The sequence below is a fragment of the Myotis daubentonii genome, chromosome 3 (assembly GCF_963259705.1).
Source record: "Myotis daubentonii chromosome 3, mMyoDau2.1, whole genome shotgun sequence".
NCBI lineage: Eukaryota > Metazoa > Chordata > Mammalia > Chiroptera > Vespertilionidae > Myotis > Myotis daubentonii.
Genome location: NC_081842.1, coordinates 125178981 through 125197099, shown reverse-complemented (window position 1 = coordinate 125197099; position 18119 = coordinate 125178981). Strand labels below are relative to the sequence as shown.

Below are 18119 nucleotides of genomic sequence, written 5' to 3'. Positions count from 1 at the left end.
GGTTTCTATATGAAAGAAAAGAACATCTAGGTCCACCAAAAAAGTTTGAAGACCAATAATTGCAAAAATCACTGGATGAAGATGCGCGTCAATCTCAAAAACAACTTGCAGAAAGATTAAACGTTGCTCAGCAAACAATGTCTGATCGTTCACAAGCAATGGCAAAGATTTTAAAGGAGGAAAATGGGTGCCACATCAACGGAAAGAAAGACAAATGGAAAACCAAAAACTCGTCAGTAAAAGGTTGCTTCAATGCCACGAAAGAAAGTCTTTTTTGCATCGAATTGTGACTGGCGATGAAAAGTGGATTTCTTTTGAGAATCCGAAATGCACAAAATCATGGGTTGATCCAGGTCAACCGTCAACATGGACTGCAAGGACAAATCGCTTAGGAAAAAACACAATGCTCTGCCTTTGGTGGGATCAGGAAGGTGTGGTGTATTATGAGCTTCTAAAACCTGGTGAAACTGTTAATACTGATCGCTACCAACAACAAATAATCAATTCGAACCATGCTTTGATCATGAAATGACCAGAATGGGCCAGAAGACACGGCAAAGTAATTTGCTTCATGATAACGCACCATCACACACTTCAAAACCAGTTAAAGGCACGTTAAAAGATCGTGCCTGGGGAGTATTAACCCGCCCGCCATTTTCACCAGAACTTGCTCCTTCAGATTACCACTTGTTCTGATCAATGGCACATGCACTTTCTGAGCAGCACTTCAAAACATATGCAGAAGTGGAAAATTGGGTCTCTGAATGGTTTGCCTCAAAACAAGATGAGTTCTATTGAGACGGTATCCACAAATTACCTGAAAGATCGGGGAAATGTATAGCTAGCGATGGACATTACTTTGAGTAAAGCACTGTTGATGTTTCTCTTCAAATTATCGTGTTTTCTTTGATTACAAAATCCTCATTATTAACTGATACAGATCCCTAGAAATCGGAAGCTTTGACACCACACCACATGGGACCTGGGAAGCACCCAGTCTGCCAGGAGGCACACAGGGGTGAAGGCGAAGCCTTCTGAAATTCTTACAGGAAGGAATGAGCAAGGCAGGATAGGTATATTATGATTAAATTAGACAGTTTAAATAATTTGGGGGCTGTGAGCTGGCTACAAAAGCAGTCTCAGGTTTTAACCAGTTTGCCTCAGTGGATAGAACATTGGCCTGCCAACTGAAGGGTCCCAGGTTTGATCTGGTCAAGGGCACATGACCAGGTTGTGGGCTCAACTCCCAGGAGGCAGCCGATCCATGATTCTCTCTCATCATTCATGGTTCTATCTCTCTTTCCCTCTCCCTTCCTCTCTGAAATCAATAAAAAAAATATTTTTTTAAAGCAGTCTCTAGTGGTTTAGTACCTGTGTGGGGGTAGTTTAGAGTAGGGGGACTATTGGCTGGGCCTGTCCGAGTTTGATAAAGGAGCTATTTGAGAGTGTGGTCACTGAATTTATATCAAAGGTACACTCCCAGGGGCATCAGGGGGCCATTCGCTGTCTCTGGGAAATAGCGCTGGTAGAAGCACTCTCTCTAGGATCAAGGCCCCGACTACCAGAACATGGAGAACACAGAAAATAAGAAAAACAGTCAGTACAATCCCCCTTGCTCTCCAAAGAGAACACTCTCCTGACTTCAAACCCTATAGCTGGGGTAGGGCAACTCCTGGCACGCCTGCCAAACATGGCACGCCAGTAACTTTTGCTGGCACGCGAAACCCTCTCTTATAATCTTCCATTTACAATTGTGAATCTTTGTTCTCAGTGATGAATTTTGTTAAGTCTCATAATACAAGTAGCCTGATGGATGAAAGTAGTAGCTCGTGCATATCTCTGAAGGTCACGAAATATAAACCTGATGTAAAATCTTTGTCATCAGTGATGCAGCAGCAAAAGTCCCACTGACAATATCAAACGGAGTCATAAAGTTGTCTGTCGGACTATCAGTGTACATGTATACATTAAAAAATAAACGTATTTTTTATCATCATATACTGTGTTTTTGTTGTTCAAATGAATTTTATTATTTCTTCAAGGTTCTTCACATTTCTTAAGAGATATCAAGTAGGCGTAACATTTTCTCCAAAAATTAGGGTTGGCACACAGAAGAATTTTGAGTCAGAGATTTTACTGGTTTTGGCACGCACTCACAAAAAGGTTGCCCACCCCTGCCCTATAGGTTAGTTCTGCCTGTTTTGAACTTTCTATAACAAAACTACACAGCTTTCTGTGTCTGTTCTTTCATTCAAGAGTGCAGCTGTGAGCTGCATCCGTGTTGCTGTGAATTGCTGTAGTTTGCTCATTTTTCTTACTGTATATTATTCTGTTGTATTTATTAGTCTGTTCTTCTGCTGATGGGCATTTATGTGGTTTCCAAATGCGGGTCTAATACATAGCACGCTGCTATGCACATTCCTGTACATGTCTGCAGGTGCACGTGCTCACACACATTTCACTCTGGGGGAGATTCCTGGATGGGAGCTCGGGTAAGCTTGTGCTCATTTGGTAGATATAACAAACACCGTACCTTCCTGAGTGTGTAAGTATCTCTGAGCTTTTATTGTGGCCATTTATATTTTAAATTCACAAGGAGAACACTCCAATGTTATTTGACAGAACAGTTACTTTGCCTCCACATTAGGGAGTAAATGTATTGCTTGATTGATGTATAATGATCAATTTTGTCTGAACCTTATATACAGTATACACATTGATTTAGGAAATGGATTTGTTTTCTATTTAACCCAGATTGCCTACTCCAGGTGAGCACAAATACAACATGGCAGGAGAAAAAATAAAATTCAGAAAACTTTTTCTTCAACTACTGTGTCTCATATTTTTATTTAACAACTTCTCAGAGCAGCCTCTCTTTCCTGACTTTCTCACATTGACCTCTTTGAAGAAACCAGTGAGTGGTGCTCTGGTTCTGTGAGAAATGGTGGAGAGCTTACCAGATCTGATCAAACCACTTGAATTTAGCAATAAGTGGCTTTCAATAAGTGTTGGTTTCTTTATTTAATATACTATAAGTCAGTCTAAAATCTTCATTATTAAACTCTTCCTGCTTAAGAAAAAAACCTATGAGGAGTATTTTTATCACTCATTATTGGGCCTTCCTAGACCCTTTTCATGATGAACAAGTTCTCAGAGTAAATAACAAACAAACAAAAATCTACAATCCCTTTCACACTATATTATCCATACTAACACACACACACAAACACACACACACACACACACACACACACACACACACACACACACACGGGCTTTTTCTTGGTTGCTCTTTCATGTTGAGATTTGTAAGAAAACAGGGGACAAGTTCAATGAATGCAGAATTATTTCAGACCCTCAACCACTACAAATTTTGGTGAAGTTACATTCCCAGACATTTAAAGTGGGAAACCAACAAACGACCCACAGAAATAGTGGTGTTGCCATCACCTTGAGAAGAATATGGGCTAAATTCATTTTGGTTTTAAAGATAGTGACATCAAGGTTGTTGTTTGGAACTGGGGAACCTGAGAAAGAAGATACCTACCAAAGACTCTTGGTGGCTAAATAGACTCAAATTTATAGGACAGACCCTTGCAGCCATTTCTATAGGAGGAGAGGAGCAGGGGGTGTGCGGGCTCACCAGGAGGGCACTTCAAGGAGAAGATTGCACTGAGCTGCCTGCCTGCACTGTGTTCCTGCATCTGAGCCAGCCCTTAGAAAGGAGTCCTGAGAATATATTTCAATCTTTAAGACTGAGGCTTTCCCATTCAACTGGAACTGTGCACTTCTATCCTTATCAGCATTTTCACTAACCAATCAGAGCAGCTCCATTCTGACCAATCAGGACAGTGCTTTTTGGAGCAATGAAACTTTGAGAACTTGGAGTCTTCCTTTGCATGAGGATGGACCAATCAGAGACCAGGTGTGGGGACTTCTCTCTATTTAAGCCAGCTTCCTTCTGGCTCTGGGAGCACACTTTCTCTTTCCACTCAAGATTGTTTCCTGGAGAAACAGGAAGAGGGAGATGGGAATGGAGCAGGTGGAGCAGACCAGAGCAGAGCAGAGCTGGCTAGCCAGAGGGCCACCTTGCCACCTGCTGCTTCATGCTAGTAACTGAGCTGTATCACAATAGAACTGTTTGCACTGAATAACGTTTCCTTCTTCACTGCACCCTAAATTGGGGATTCCTGGTGGCATTGAACTGGCACCAATGACCATCAGCTGACAAAACAGAAACACAGAAAAACAAAACCGATTTGGAGTATATAGATGAGATTCAGAGGGTCTACTTTGCCCTGTAAGAGGGGATACATTATGTCATCTCAGTGATTCACACTTAGGCAGGACCTAAGCCACAAGGTCCTTGCCAGACGTCTGAGTTCGCCCAGACTCGAAAAAGGTGCTCATCTCCCCCTGCTCACCCTCATCTAGGCTTCTACTGGCAGTGCCCAGACTCCTGCTGGGCCCGCCCTGCTCTTTCTGCAGCTCCGCCCCTGCTCCCAGCCACCCAGCACCGCCCTTCTCTCCCTCCCCTTTCCCCCTTCACCCAACCCCTGGGGCCACCGCCAGGTTCCTCCTCCCGCTGGCGCAGAGCTGCACCCACCTCAGGGACTATATAAGGGCGGTGCTTGAGCTGTGGGCATTGTCAGATCCCCAGCACCTCCCAGGCAGCGAGCAACGGGTGAGGTCCGGGCACCAGGCCCATTAGGGAAGTGGGACAGAGCCAGTGGGGCTTGCTCAGGACTGGGATATGCCAGCTGCCTACTCCTGGCTCCGCCCTGGCCTTCGGTGGCCTGGGTACCCGCCGCCCCTGCGCTTTTGCTGGGATTGCTGCCTGCACCTCTGGGACTGGTGTCTGCACTGCTCATCTGAGTGGGAGTCGACCCGGAAACAGCCCCCAACCAACACCCTAATTGGGAGCTCTAGGGCTGCCTCGCTTGCGAAATACTGGGCGCCGCCTTGTGGCTGAAAGCCAGAGCCAAGCCTGAGATCAAAATATTTTTATTCCTTTCTCAACTCCCTGCCTCCCTGAGCAGTTTGGGACAGTTTTTAGGCAGCACCAGGGGGCATAGCTTTTCAGTGCTGCAGAGGGGGAAGGGAAGGAAGGAGGGAGCGTAGAAGAGGGAGGAAGGGAGGGATGGAGGGAGGAAGGGAGGGAGGGACAGGACGATGGGATCCTAGAGGTTACTTTCCAATAACAACAGTGATAATTCAATGTATTACTTACAGGGAAGCAGCTAGCATCACTATTATTCTTCCTTGCCCATCTCTGTGGAAACAAGCTCTGAGAGGAGTCAGGATTGGTAAGGGGGCTTCTGAGCTGAGGTGGAAGGCCAGTCACTGGGACCTGAGGGGTGGGTGTCAGAGAGGATGCTTGGCCCCTGCTCCTGGTGGGCTGCACCCCAACCCTAAGGCCTGTGCTGGGTTTTCAAACTCTCACATCCTATACCAGCCTCAGGAATTGGGACACTTCACCTCTCTAAAAGTTAGCAACTGAATCTTGAAAATGAGGAAAATCAACGACTTCACTGAACTTTGCTATAATGCGGAGTAGGCAACTATGATTTTCTAATAGAAAATTATCATTTCAGGTGAAGGGTGGGAAATGTGTGTGCTCCCCAAGTGAGTAGGAAAGGCCCAGTCCTGGCTGCTGAGTCTGCAAGTCAGAGCCGTCTCGGCTCCCTGGGTCCTGGCCCTGGGTCGCTGATGGATCCTTGTCCAGTTCCCACCTGTGTGCTCATGAGACAGTGCTCTTTCCTCCTGAGAAAAGAAAAGGAAGTACAAGTTTCCGGGTGTTTCAGGGCGAGGGAGACGTGGAGAAATGTCGCTGCCATATTTGCTGGTGTGCTAGGCCTCTGTCCTGTGTTGTAGCCTCACCATGGAGCAGCTGAGCTTGGCCAACACCCGGTTCGCAGTGGACCTCTTCCGCACCCTGAAGGACAGCAACCCCTCTGGGAACATCTTCATCTCCCCCATGAGCATTTCCTCAGCGCTGGCCATGGTCTTCCTGGGGGCCAGAGGCACTACCGAGGCACAGATGTCCAAGGTCAGCAGAAACTAACAAAAGGAGTCTGGGTTCCCTGCAAGTCCCTCCTAAAATGGTGTGCCTCTGAGCTCTTACAGGGAGTTTTAAACACTGTGCTTGTGTGTTCCACAACTACACACGATGAGTCCAGACTTTCAGAAAAGTCCCAAGAGCAGTTCATTTATATGCAGGCTTTCAGTCATGATTGAGCTTTTACTGAGCACGTACTATGCGCCAGGCACTGTTTTCTGTTTGGCTGAGGATACAGCGGTGAAGAAAGCTATGAGAGCCCTGGTGGTGTGCTGCTTCTCTTGCAGTGGGCAAATCTTTGAAGGCATCTCCTCTCACTTCAGATTTTTCACTTTCTGTTTTGCATGCAACTCGCTACTCATTAATAGATGCCTGCTATGTAATGTTACCTTTCAGTACAAAATGACACAGGAATGCACCACACTGGAGAAGTTGGCAGTGTTGCCTTTTTGAGGGAAGAGGCCCCCGTGTGGTTATACACTGTTGAAACGTAGCCCTGTGCCTGGCACAAGTGCCTGTGTGGGTAGGAAGGACTGGAGGAGAGGAAGGAAGTGAGGTATGGCCACTGCAGGAGCAGGGCCAAGCCCTGGGTGGTATGGCAGGTCCCTGTTACAGGGAGAAGAAGCAGTAATGCCTGGCCTTCCAACTAGCCTTTATGGGTACTGGGTGCATCACTTTGTTGAATTCTGAGAGGGCAACTCTAGCTCTCCTTGAAGTAGGGGAAAGATTACAAGGTGCCAGTAACTGGTCAAGGTCCGGCCTTGAATTCAAGTTTATCCATCTCTTCCAGCTGCAAATCTTTTATTTCAGCATTTTATGAATAATCAGTGGTCTTTACCGCTGCACACATGAAAGCACTTTTTTATTTCCCAAAACCCACTTTTTATCTTACCCCCTGGGAATAATGATTAGTTGCTTCTTGCAGGGCAATGTCAGCTTCTATTGTGAGGTTTATCCAGGGGCTCTATTATCTCAGCAAAAAATAGTTTTAAGGGTTCCCATGCTTTTCCATTAAAGCAGATCTATCATTGCAACTGTGCAAACATTCCCTATCTGGTGAGTAACTGGACTTTGTACATTGTGTAGGTTTATTCTTTGTGTGTTAAAATAAGGACCCAGCCCAGGACTCATAAAACCATGAAGGGATTCTTGATTTGTAATACGAAAAGTAAACTTTTGCTGAATGTTAAGTTTATAGATGTTATTTTTAAGTTACTGAAGCTGATAGTGTAGTTTAAAAATCCCCTCAATTCTGTAATATCTTTGTGTTCCCACGTAGGGGATGATTCTTAATTTTACTGTTTATTTCTGAGAACTTGCAGTAAAACACTAATTGATACAGAATTTATATATGAAGATACCAGTTATGATTTTCTTTGGAGTAAAAGCAGACATAGATAAATATTTAGCCTATTAACCACTTACATTCAAAGGAATATAATTATAAAAATTGAAATAAAAAAAACTTTTAATGTAATTATGTCTCACAAAGTGATACATTTTAGATTCTTTATTTTTTTGTTCTCCTATGAATGTTTAATAAAGCACTGGGCTGGGAATTATTGACAATTAGTAATAAATGCATTAATTTAATTTGATAGAAGCAAATGTCAAGGAATTCCTTTCAAAATAAATGGCTATAGAAAGAATGCTTTCTCTATTTTAGACGCTTCACTTCGATGCAGTTAAGGAGATTCATTCAAGTTTTCAGAGTCTGAATGCTGATATCAACAAGCGCGGAGCTCCCTATATTCTGAAACTTGCTAATAGGTTGTACGGAGAGAAAACCTATGAGTTCCTCCCGGTGAGTACTTTACATTCACATTCTAAAACTGACGAAACAGTGCAGACATTTTCCAGCACAATCAAGTCACAGAAGTCAGTTTTTATTTTTATAAACATTCAGAAAAAGGTACAGAATTTAAACAGATGGCAGTATCCCCAGTATTGATTCAATTTCATTTGACAGTCTTCACAGGAAAAGATTGTCCCTGGCTGTGTTACTAAAGCAAGAGTGAATTCCATAATTCACTTCCAGGAACAATCAGTGTATACTTACTTATGAAAATGTCAGCCAAAGGTCAGAAAAGAATTGGTAAATTTTATGTGACACCAAAACTACTGAATGGTACACTTAAAATGATTAAGGTGGTAAATTTAGTGTTTTGTGTTTTTTTTACCATAACGTAAAAAGTATAAGGGTTAGAATATTTTTGTCACAATGAAATTTATGTCTTTTAGGACAATTTGTAGTGCTGTTAAGGAATTTAGAAAACCATTTCTGTATGTAGTAGGAGTTACTCCTGTTTTGTGTGTTTTTTTTTTAATGTTTTTTTTTTAACCTTCTTTATTTTAAACAGGAGTTCTTAGCTTCAACCCAGAAAATGTATGGTGCTGAACTGGCCAGTGTAGATTTTCAGCGAGCCTCTGAAGATGCAAGAAAGGTGATAAACGAGTGGGTCAAAGGGCAGACTGAAGGTGAGAGAGCGGGCCGAATGTAGGCATTCATTACACACTGGCCGTTCCTTTCCTCCTTCCACTGTGCCGGCCTGCAGATGATTCCCTGCCCTTTTCCTCTGCCCTCACCTTCTCGCTGGGGCTAAACTCTGCCACTGCCCAGTGCCAGACAGCCTTTAAATGTGGGAATTCCTCAAAGTAGGAAGTTCAACATGCTTTCACTGAAGCAGCTAAATATTTTCCCCATAAATTCACAAAATCACATTTTAAAATTAAATCTATCATTGAATGTAGGATAAAAAGGATAAACCTTTGAGGGAAATCCATCCTGGCCCAGATTATGGAAAAGAATCTATACTAATAAAAGGGTAATATGCTAATTCGACCAGATGTCTTCTGGACGTCCTTCCGGACTAAGCTGCAGTGGCTGCGAGGGCTGAGGAGGGCTGGCAGCCACGGCAGCTGTAGTAGCAGCCTCAGCAGCAGGGTTATGGGGGTGGCTACTTTCCCTGATTTGCCTGGTTGCCTCCCACAGGAAGCGGGCCTAAGCCATCAGTAGGACATCCCCTGAGGGCTCCCGGACTGTGAGTGGGGGCAGGCTGGGCTGAGGGGACTGCCCAGTGCATGAATTTTCATGCACCAGGCCTCTAGTCCTATATAAAAGCCTAATATGCTAAGCGTTGGGTCATCAGGTCGGTCGTCTCTTCAACCAAAGCGTAATATGCTAGTGATATGCTAAGGCCACCCAATTGCTCCTTATGCTATGCACTGTCCACCAGGGGGCAGACGCTATGACCAGAAAGTTAGCTTGCTGTTGGTGTCTGGCCAATCAGGATTGAGCATAACAGGCCGGACACGCTCTGGTGCCTTCTCCTGGTCCCTTCCTGGCAGGCCAACCTCCCGCATCTCTCCCCAGCCCCAATCGTACACCTGTGGGGTCCCTCGGCCTTCCGTATGCCCTCTTACAATCCAGCACCCCTTGGGGGATGTTGGAGAGCTGGTTTTGGCCCGATCCCACTCAATGCAGGAGCTGCTCCATGGTGGTCAGTGCATTCCCACAGGGGGAGTGCCACTCAGCCAGAAGCTGGGCTCACAGCTAGCAGTGCTGCGGCGGTGGCAGGAGACTCTCCCGCCTCTGTGGCAGTGCTAGGGATGTCTGACTGACGGCTTAGTCCCACTCCCTGGATTGTGAGAAGGTGCTGGCCAGGCTGTGGGACACCACGTCCCTCCTGCCAGTGCACGAATTTTGTGCACGGGTTCTCTAGTCTATAATAATAAAAGCGTAATATGCTAATTAGACCAGATGACCTTCCGGATGAAGCTGCAGTGGCAGTCACCGAGGTAGCCGCGGCAACAGGCACTGAGCCCCTTGCACGATTTTCAAGCATTAGGTCTCTAGTATTCTCATACATGTGACACAAACTGCTGTGGCCATTAGTATTTTCGCAAATGTCTTGTCTAAGCTGTCAGAGGTGGCTCCATCTAAGCTGTTTCTCCATTAAACTCTCTCTAACCTTGTCAAGATCTGCTTCAAGGCACCTACCCAACACCTATCTCCCATCCAAGGCATTCTTCATGGCCATGCTGCGGTCACAGGGTAACTGGTGTTTCAGAGGGCTAACTGTCCTAGCCTTCGGATATCTGTGAAAATATTTTCTGTGAGAGCAGCTTCCACTTAGAGGCTTTGAAGAAGTAATTTATTTAAAAATCATTTTCATCAAGAAATATTTTTTATGCCTCCTAAAGAATGGCCATTCAGAAAAGAAGGCTCATTGTTTCTCATACAATGCAGAAAAGATTGTCCTGTTTTTAACTTTTAAACCCTTTAGTTCGTTTACTTACAATCCAAACACACTGGAAGGGCTTCCCTTACTTAATACATTAATGGGAATTAAATAAAAACTATGAATTTAAATTGCATTTCAATGCAATTGAAAAATGGGATGCTGATATGTGAATTTTAAAAAAAAAAACTTACTTTATTTCTTTAGGGAAAATTCCAGAATTGTTGGCTGCAGGCATGGTTGATGATATGACCAAACTTGTGCTAGTTAATGCCATCTATTTCCAAGGAAACTGGGAGGAGACATTCATTAAAGGGGCCACAAAGGATAATCCTTTCAGATTGAATAAGGTGAGGTGATGTAATTATAAAATTGCTCCTTGCTCTAAGAGAATGCAGATAATACTGTGAGTGACTTGGTTTTTTCAACTGTTTAGAAAGACACAAAAACAGTGAAAATGATGTATCAGAAAAGCAAATTTCCATTTGGCTACATCGAGGACCTTAAGTGCCGGGTGCTGGAGCTGCCTTACCAAGGCAGGGACCTCAGCATGGTCATCCTGCTGCCAGATGACATCGAGGACGAGGCCACAGGTCTGAAGAAGGTAACGGCTCCCACACTCATGCTTCATGTTTCCTACTGATAGATGGATTCAGACTGTGTGTATGTGGTGTGGTAGTAGGTCATCAATGTTTGCTACTCTGAAGCCCTAAGATTAACTTTTGAGCCACTGTCAGTGTATGGTTGTGGTAGGGGACGTTTAAGGATCTATATTAAATGTAACATGTCAGTGGCAGCTCACAGGAATTTTCTTAAATGAACTTTAGAGGAAAGTGCATTAAAATTAGAATTATATTACTGAAACAAATTTATTAAAATTAAACATCCCAAAACATTTATACTAGGTAGCTTCAACTTGTAGAATGAGATCCCATTATTACACTGCTCATTCTTATCACAATTCATATAGACTGTGAATTAAATTTCCAACAGCTATGTGGTAGAAAAGACCCATATGACACACTAGCTTGAAAGCTAAGCCTATTTCCTCATATGAACTTTGTATGATGTTTCCATTTTATTTCAGTTAAAGACGAAGACATTTCTTGTCAGGCTAGGACTAGGCAAAACTGTGAAGAATATGGTTTTCTTTAGTGTCTCTAGCCTGCTGTGTGGTTTTTCTCTACCCTCTCCCTAACCAAACTTGTTATCAGTAAGAGGTCCAATATTAATTATTGGCATGTATAAAGTATGTATTAAAATCAATATGCTCCTTCTTTTAATTGTATTTTCATCTTTGTCTCTTCTCTGATTATAAAAAAAATTCTCCAGTCCCATAAAAGAGATAATCAGCATCAGTAGAACAAGGGGAATGATGGGTCCATTCTAGTCCAATAGTAGTAGTAATATGTCAGTGATAATAGCTGACATTCTTGTGGCTCTTACTAGTACTGTGTGCCAAGTGCTTTGCATACATTAAGTCATTTAATGCTCACAACAATGCTATAAGGAAGGTACTATTATTAACCCTCTCCCAATTTTAGAAGAAGAACTAGTCCCTTTTCTTTTTTCACCCAGAAGCTAAATCTATTAGAGATTACTTCAGCACAGTGAGTTCACAGATAACCACAGTGCTCAGTAGGGTTCAGAATAGAAGAAATAGAAGGAAAATTTTGAGTTTTACCTTGTATCAATCAACCAGTTAAAGTAATGACAGCCATCATGGCCTATCACAGTAATCCAGTGTGGTAAGGGTTTAGGAAAGCCTGGGTGGATGGATGATTGGGTGGGTAGATGAATGGGTAGTTGAAGCCTCTGATGTCCAAAGTCCCTGTTACTTGGGCCCTTGATGGGTTGGACCACAGCTCTGTTCTATTATCACCAATTGCTGAAAAGAAATGAAATCCTCCGAATGGAATCTATTTTGGCACAAAACATGAAGGAATCTAATTAGCAACTGATAACATGAGTCCATTCATGTAAATAATGTGTATTGCCTTGCTTATGTGGAATAGTTCTCACCTCTTCTTTTGCCCTTTCTCATTGCAGATTGAAGAACAATTGACTCTGGAAAAACTGCATGAATGGACCCAACCTGAGAATCTGCGTTCCATTGAAGTCAACGTCCACCTGCCCAGGTTCAAGCTGGAAGAGAGCTACAACCTCAACTCTCACCTGAGAAGCCTGGGTATAGAGGATCTCTTTAATAGCAAGGCTGATCTGTCTGGCATGGCAAGAGCCAGCGATCTTTTTATATCAGAAATTGTCCACAAGTCATTTGTGGAAGTTAATGAGGTGGGCACAGAGGCAGCGGCTGCCACAGCCTTAATTACATTCGGTTGCGCGTTTAGGCCCAAAACTGAAAGTTTTGTGGCCGACCATCCATTCATTTTTTTCATTCGACACAATCCCTCAGCTAACATCCTGTTCTTAGGCAGACTTTCTTCCCCTTAGAGATTGTGGAAACCCAAGGTCAAGCTCAGAGCTGTATCCCTGGCCCTTTCAAAGATACATGAAAATTATATATCTTCTACAATAAATCTACCACCCCCCCAAAAAATCTGTAACTTCCTTTGTATTGTCACCTCTGTTGGCTGTTTACATCCTTTCAAAAATATATGAAAATTATATATCTCCTACAATAAATCTACTACCCCCTCCCCCAAAATCTGTAACTTCCTTTCTAATGTCAGCTCTGTTGGCTGTTTATACCCATTAACTTTGGCAGAGGTATCTATTTTCCTTACTTTATATTGAAAAATTTAGTGATTGCTTATGAATGCACTAAGTCGATATGTAGACCCTTGACAGTGTAGTAAACTAAGAAACTCCTGGACTCTTTTGAAAGCCATGAGAAAAATTACATTACTGTAATTTATTTCACAGATAGACTTCTGGAAGCTATGATGGAGAGACAGTCATTATTGAAGGGAGGCTTAAAAACAGGCATTCAATAGAAATATAGGAGAGCAGCCCAGTTAAGGGTTGGATTATGAAGATAAATTTGCCTTTGCCAGTGTTTCTGACCCTTTGTTCAACAGGATTAGTATTCTGTTGTAGTCCCTCTGACTTCAAAAGATTAAAGAGCTTATTATCCTTTATCTACCTGGTTTGTAGTTTGTGTGGGGTCACAAGGAGTGAAGTAAGTGTCTTACATTAAAACATGCCGTGAAACTACAAAAGAGAAGTGAAGAAGGAGAGACTGTTAAGCTAGACGGTGTGCAAAGATCACACTGTTACCAGCTTCTTGTGTGTTTTCTGATAAGGGCTCTTGATTTCCATCATCTAGTCCAGATTGTGATAGCAATGGGATGGCGTTATGCAGTGCTGGATGGGGGAGGGGCTCTGTGATCATTATAAACCTTAGTCAAATGCACTGCTTGAAATGGGGCTTGAAATGCTGCATTTTCTTGCTCCCACAAAGCTTGTGGGCTGGCTAATAACGTTTCCTAAGATTCTGCTAGCCAGACTGATCTCAGTCCTCTACTTGTTTCTATCTGATCTCAGATTGAAAAGAGAGGACGAATGGGGTTCTTGGACTGACAATACTGACATCCATGATGATAGTCAGTGGCTCCATGAAAGAAAAAGAAGATTTTAGCAAATCTGTTGGCAAGCTTTCCTTCCTTTTTTCCTTTAATATGCTTACTGGCAGCTTCAATTTTGAAGGTTCTCTTATGTATAGGAAAAACAAGAAAACCAAGTCACTGCCTTCTATAATCCTTCTCTTAGGGCTCTTATGCTAAAATCTACTCGGTAATTTAGAGTAAATTGTGCTAATCAGGTAGAAACCAAACTGCAGTGCCCCATGCCACTCTGCTCAAATCGTTTTTATATGTGAGGGAGCAGGCTCATGGACTACAAATACATTATTGAAAGTTGAAACAACTAGTAAATTTCAGAGCAGAAATTAGAATTCAATAAATATTTTATGTGGAGAACATCTAATTCTTTACTGAATTGTGAAATAGGTAACTCAGACCTTTTAACACAACCAGAAAACCAAAACAAGCAAGCATGAGCCCAAAGGCAAGGGAGCTGCCATGATTATGAAGTATTTAGCAATCCTGGGTAAATTGGTTACTATGGAAACTGGATCCACCTTTACCCCAGGGTCATTTCCTAATCCAACTGAGGTAATAGGGCATGAAGCAGGGATTTTGATGATGTTCGAGGCCAGGCAGGCAGAATTTTGCGCTGTCAATTATGGGGCCCCATTGTGACCCTGTGCTTTCACATGGCAACATTAGAACTACGCTGTAGGAGTATGACTGCAGCAGCTCAGAATGTAGCCCTGATGTAAGTCCTTGGACAGTCCCCCCAATTCCAATCCCTGGGATTGGATTACATCTATCCTGGTTTGCTACTATCCAGAGGCATATGGAAGAAGCAAACAAAAATCATCCCTAGGGGCAGATTACCTATACACTTAAAATCCTACATAATATAATTCAAATATGCAAATTGTCCCCTCTAGAGGTAGTTCAGGACTAGGAGTTCCACAGGGATACCAGGATTTTGACTGCTCATTATGAGGTGTGCTTACCAACAGGGGCGGCATGTAATATGGTGGGTGTTGGCCATGTGGCGCTGGCAGCAGGCAGCAGTGGAGGGTTTGCTGCCCCAATGGGCTCTAACTCAAGAAAGAGCTGGACCATGGTGGGAGGGTAGAGCAGTGACTGGGCAGCACCAGTCCAAAGCTGTTGTGACCAGCTGAGGTGGGGGACAATGGGGTGCTGCTCAGCTCCCAAGTTCTGAGGGTGAAAGCACAAATAGCAATATTAAAGTATTTCTTCTAATTATTTCCCTTTCAATGTGCACGAATCTGTGCACCGGGCCCACTAGTTATTTTTATAATCAGCTTTTCTAAGTACACTATTTCACACATAATCAAAGATAAGTGGGATGGATGAAGAGCTTTGACAACATGAATAAAAATCAGCATGAAAACACAGCTAATGCAAACAAGTACAGGAGCTCTAAATATTGCAATAAGCACACACAAATTATAAAACAACACTTTTTTTTAATCAGGTTGATAAAATCCAAGGTTAAACATTTCAGCAGATAACCAAATATTTAAAAGATACTGCATTTTTTAATGAAAATGAAATACAGCCCAGCCAGGTATGGCTCAGTGGTTGAGCGCTGACATATGAACCAGGAGGTCACGGGTCGATTCCCAGTCAGGGGACATGCCTGGGTTATGGGATCGAACCCCAGTTAGGGTTGTGTAGAAGGTAGACAATCAATGATTCTCTCTCATAATTGATGTTTCTATTTCTCTCTCCCTCTCCTTCTATCTCTGAAATAATTTTTAAATATTTTTTTAAAAAGATCAAACATGAAATAGAACCCCAAAACTCAAAAATATAACACATGAAAAACTAAATAGGTAAATGTATCAACAAACTAAATAGAAAAAAGTTAATTGTCAGACCAGAAAAAATTACCCATAATTTCTTCCAGAAAGAGAGCTATATTGAGTAAACCCAAGTAGGACAAAAGAATTAAAAATATAAAAGGAAGGAAAAGAATAGTTAAAATCCTCAGTAAGAAGATGTTTAACAGGAAAAGATAAGGCAAGAGATAATATGGTACAGAATAATATTTAAAGATGTAACATTCAAAATGTGTATCCGAAAACTTATTTGTTAAAACATCAATTCACAGATTTTAGAAATCCTACTCAACCTCCAAGCAGAATACTACAACGAAATCCATCTCTACTCACATTCCCCTGAAACTACAGAAAACCAAAGAGATGATCATGAAAGATGTAAAAAGACAAAGTACCCTTAGAGGAGCAATACTTAGAAGGACAATATATAAATCAACAGAAATTATGTGAACCAGAGATTACAGACTGATTTAACATGCTGAAACAACATCACCCAAAACTCCTACCAATCTAGAATTATTCTATACCCAGGAATAATATTCCCTAAGATTTATTCAGACAAACAAAAACTGAGAGAGACTTAAAAAAAATTCTAGAGAATATTATTTATGCAAAACACATAAGAATTGTAGGAAAAGAATAAGAGCAAGAAAATATTTAAATATAAATTTAAATAAATATTGACTGTATAAAACAATAGTAATAATGTCTGCAGCATTTCAAAGATACACAAAATTAAAATAAAGGATACCATAGATGTTGGGGAAGAAAAATAGAGGTAACATTTCTGGAGCCCTTGCATTTTCCGTGAAGAGAGTAAAAGTACAATTACCATCACTATCTGCTTAATGACATTTTGGTCAACAACAGAGTACATCTATCTTGGTGGTCCCACATGGTCATAATGGAGCTGAGAATTTCCTATTGCCTGATGATTGTAGACACCATAGCACTATAGTGCAAGCATTACTTATGTGTTTGTGGTGATGCTGGTATAAACAAACTTGCTGCACTGCCAGTCATAGAAAAAAGTGTAGCATATACAATTAAGCACAGTACATGATATTTGAGAATGATAGTAAATGTAGTTATTATAGTATAACTTTTATCATTATTTAAAATGGGTAACTTTTCCATTTATGAAAGAACAGTGTGCTTAAAACAGAATGAAATATTACAATGGCACCTGCCGCATACATTTTGAGTTTGTTGTGCTTCTTGATTGAATCATTTTCTCTTGTGCTAGACTTAATCCCATGCTGTTTTTTTTACAGTAAAATGCTGTACAGAGTTTTAGCTTTGGAAAAATAGGATGTACCACACTGCTTAAATCCAGATTAGGCTGTACTGTCTAGGTTTGTGTATGTGCACTTTATGATGTTTGCACTACAACCAACTATGCTAACAACATGATTATTAAAACATATCCCAAGGTAGGTATCACATATCTGTACAATTATTTAGACTAGATGTCCAGTGCATAAACTCATGCATGGGTGGGGTCCCTCCCGGCCAATTGGAGTGTCTCACCCAGTCCCAATTGTGACCAGAAGCAGGGAGGGACTGTGGGAAGTTGGCCAGCCACAAAAGGTTGGCTGTGTGAGTGAACTGACCACCAGGTCATTCTGGCCCCTGGTGGTCAGTGTGCATCATAGTTACCGGCCAGTGGTCCAATCATCCAGTTGTCCAGTAGTAATGGTCATTTAAGCTTTTATATATATATGGACTAGAGGCCCAGTGCACAAAAATTTGTGCACTCTGAGGTGGGCTGGGTCCCTCAGCCAGGACCTGTGACCTCTCATAGTCTGGAACCCCTCGGGGGATGACCACCTGCTGGCTTAGGTCCACTCCCCAGGGAATTGGTCCTAAGTTGGCCGTCAGACATTCCTCTGGCAGCCTGGGAGCCTTCAGGGTACGTACACTTGCCAGCAGGGAGCAGACCTAAGCTGCTGTTGGATATCTTAGGAGGAGGTGGGAGAGGCTCCCACCATCACCACTGTACTGGCAGCCATCAACCTAGCTTGTGGGTGAGCAGAGATCCCTCTGTGGGAGCGCACTTACCACAGGAGGGCAGCTCATGCATTGACCATCTGCCTCTGGTATTCAGTGTGTGTCATAGTGACCAGTCATTCCCAGTCGTTCTGCTTTTAGGGTCAGTTTGCTTATTACCGTTTTATTATATAGGAGTATCTGGGCAGCCTGGGTGAGGGGCTGATGGCTGTTTGCAGGTTGACCACAGCCCCTTCAGTGTAGGGGTCCCTGCTAAGGTGCCTGGCCAGCCTGGGTGAGGGCCTGAGGGCCATTTTCAGGCTGGCCACACCCCCTTAAGGTCTTGGGGGAGGTCCTGTTAGGGTGCCTCGCCAGTCTGGGTGAGTGGTCAATGGCAGTTCCCAGGCTGGCCATAGCCCCTTCAGGGTGG

At 42.7% G+C, this 18119-nt stretch overlaps 1 protein-coding gene across 4 annotated transcripts in view; it reads left to right on the top strand.

The window, feature by feature from the left end:
* LOC132230654 (leukocyte elastase inhibitor-like) overlaps nucleotides 1-12850 on the top strand; it is a 37512-nt gene extending 24662 nt beyond the window's left edge. The window contains exons 1-8 of one of the 4 annotated variants that reach the window (XM_059688425.1): nucleotides 4630-4684; nucleotides 5233-5306; nucleotides 5875-6049; nucleotides 7725-7862; nucleotides 8419-8536; nucleotides 10507-10649; nucleotides 10736-10903; nucleotides 12349-12850. In XM_059688425.1, the coding sequence (XP_059544408.1) occupies nucleotides 5882-6049; nucleotides 7725-7862; nucleotides 8419-8536; nucleotides 10507-10649; nucleotides 10736-10903; nucleotides 12349-12753 (1140 nt within the window). In that variant the 5' untranslated portion in view covers nucleotides 4630-4684; nucleotides 5233-5306; nucleotides 5875-5881 and the 3' untranslated portion in view covers nucleotides 12754-12850. Of the gene's footprint in view, nucleotides 1-4528; nucleotides 4685-5232; nucleotides 5307-5332; nucleotides 5358-5874; nucleotides 6050-7724; nucleotides 7863-8418; nucleotides 8537-10506; nucleotides 10650-10735; nucleotides 10904-12348 lie in introns of those variants that run through there. The other 3 variants (XM_059688426.1, XM_059688427.1, XM_059688429.1) reach the window with 3 other exon arrangements.
* Nucleotides 12851-18119: the final 5269 nt, after the last annotated feature.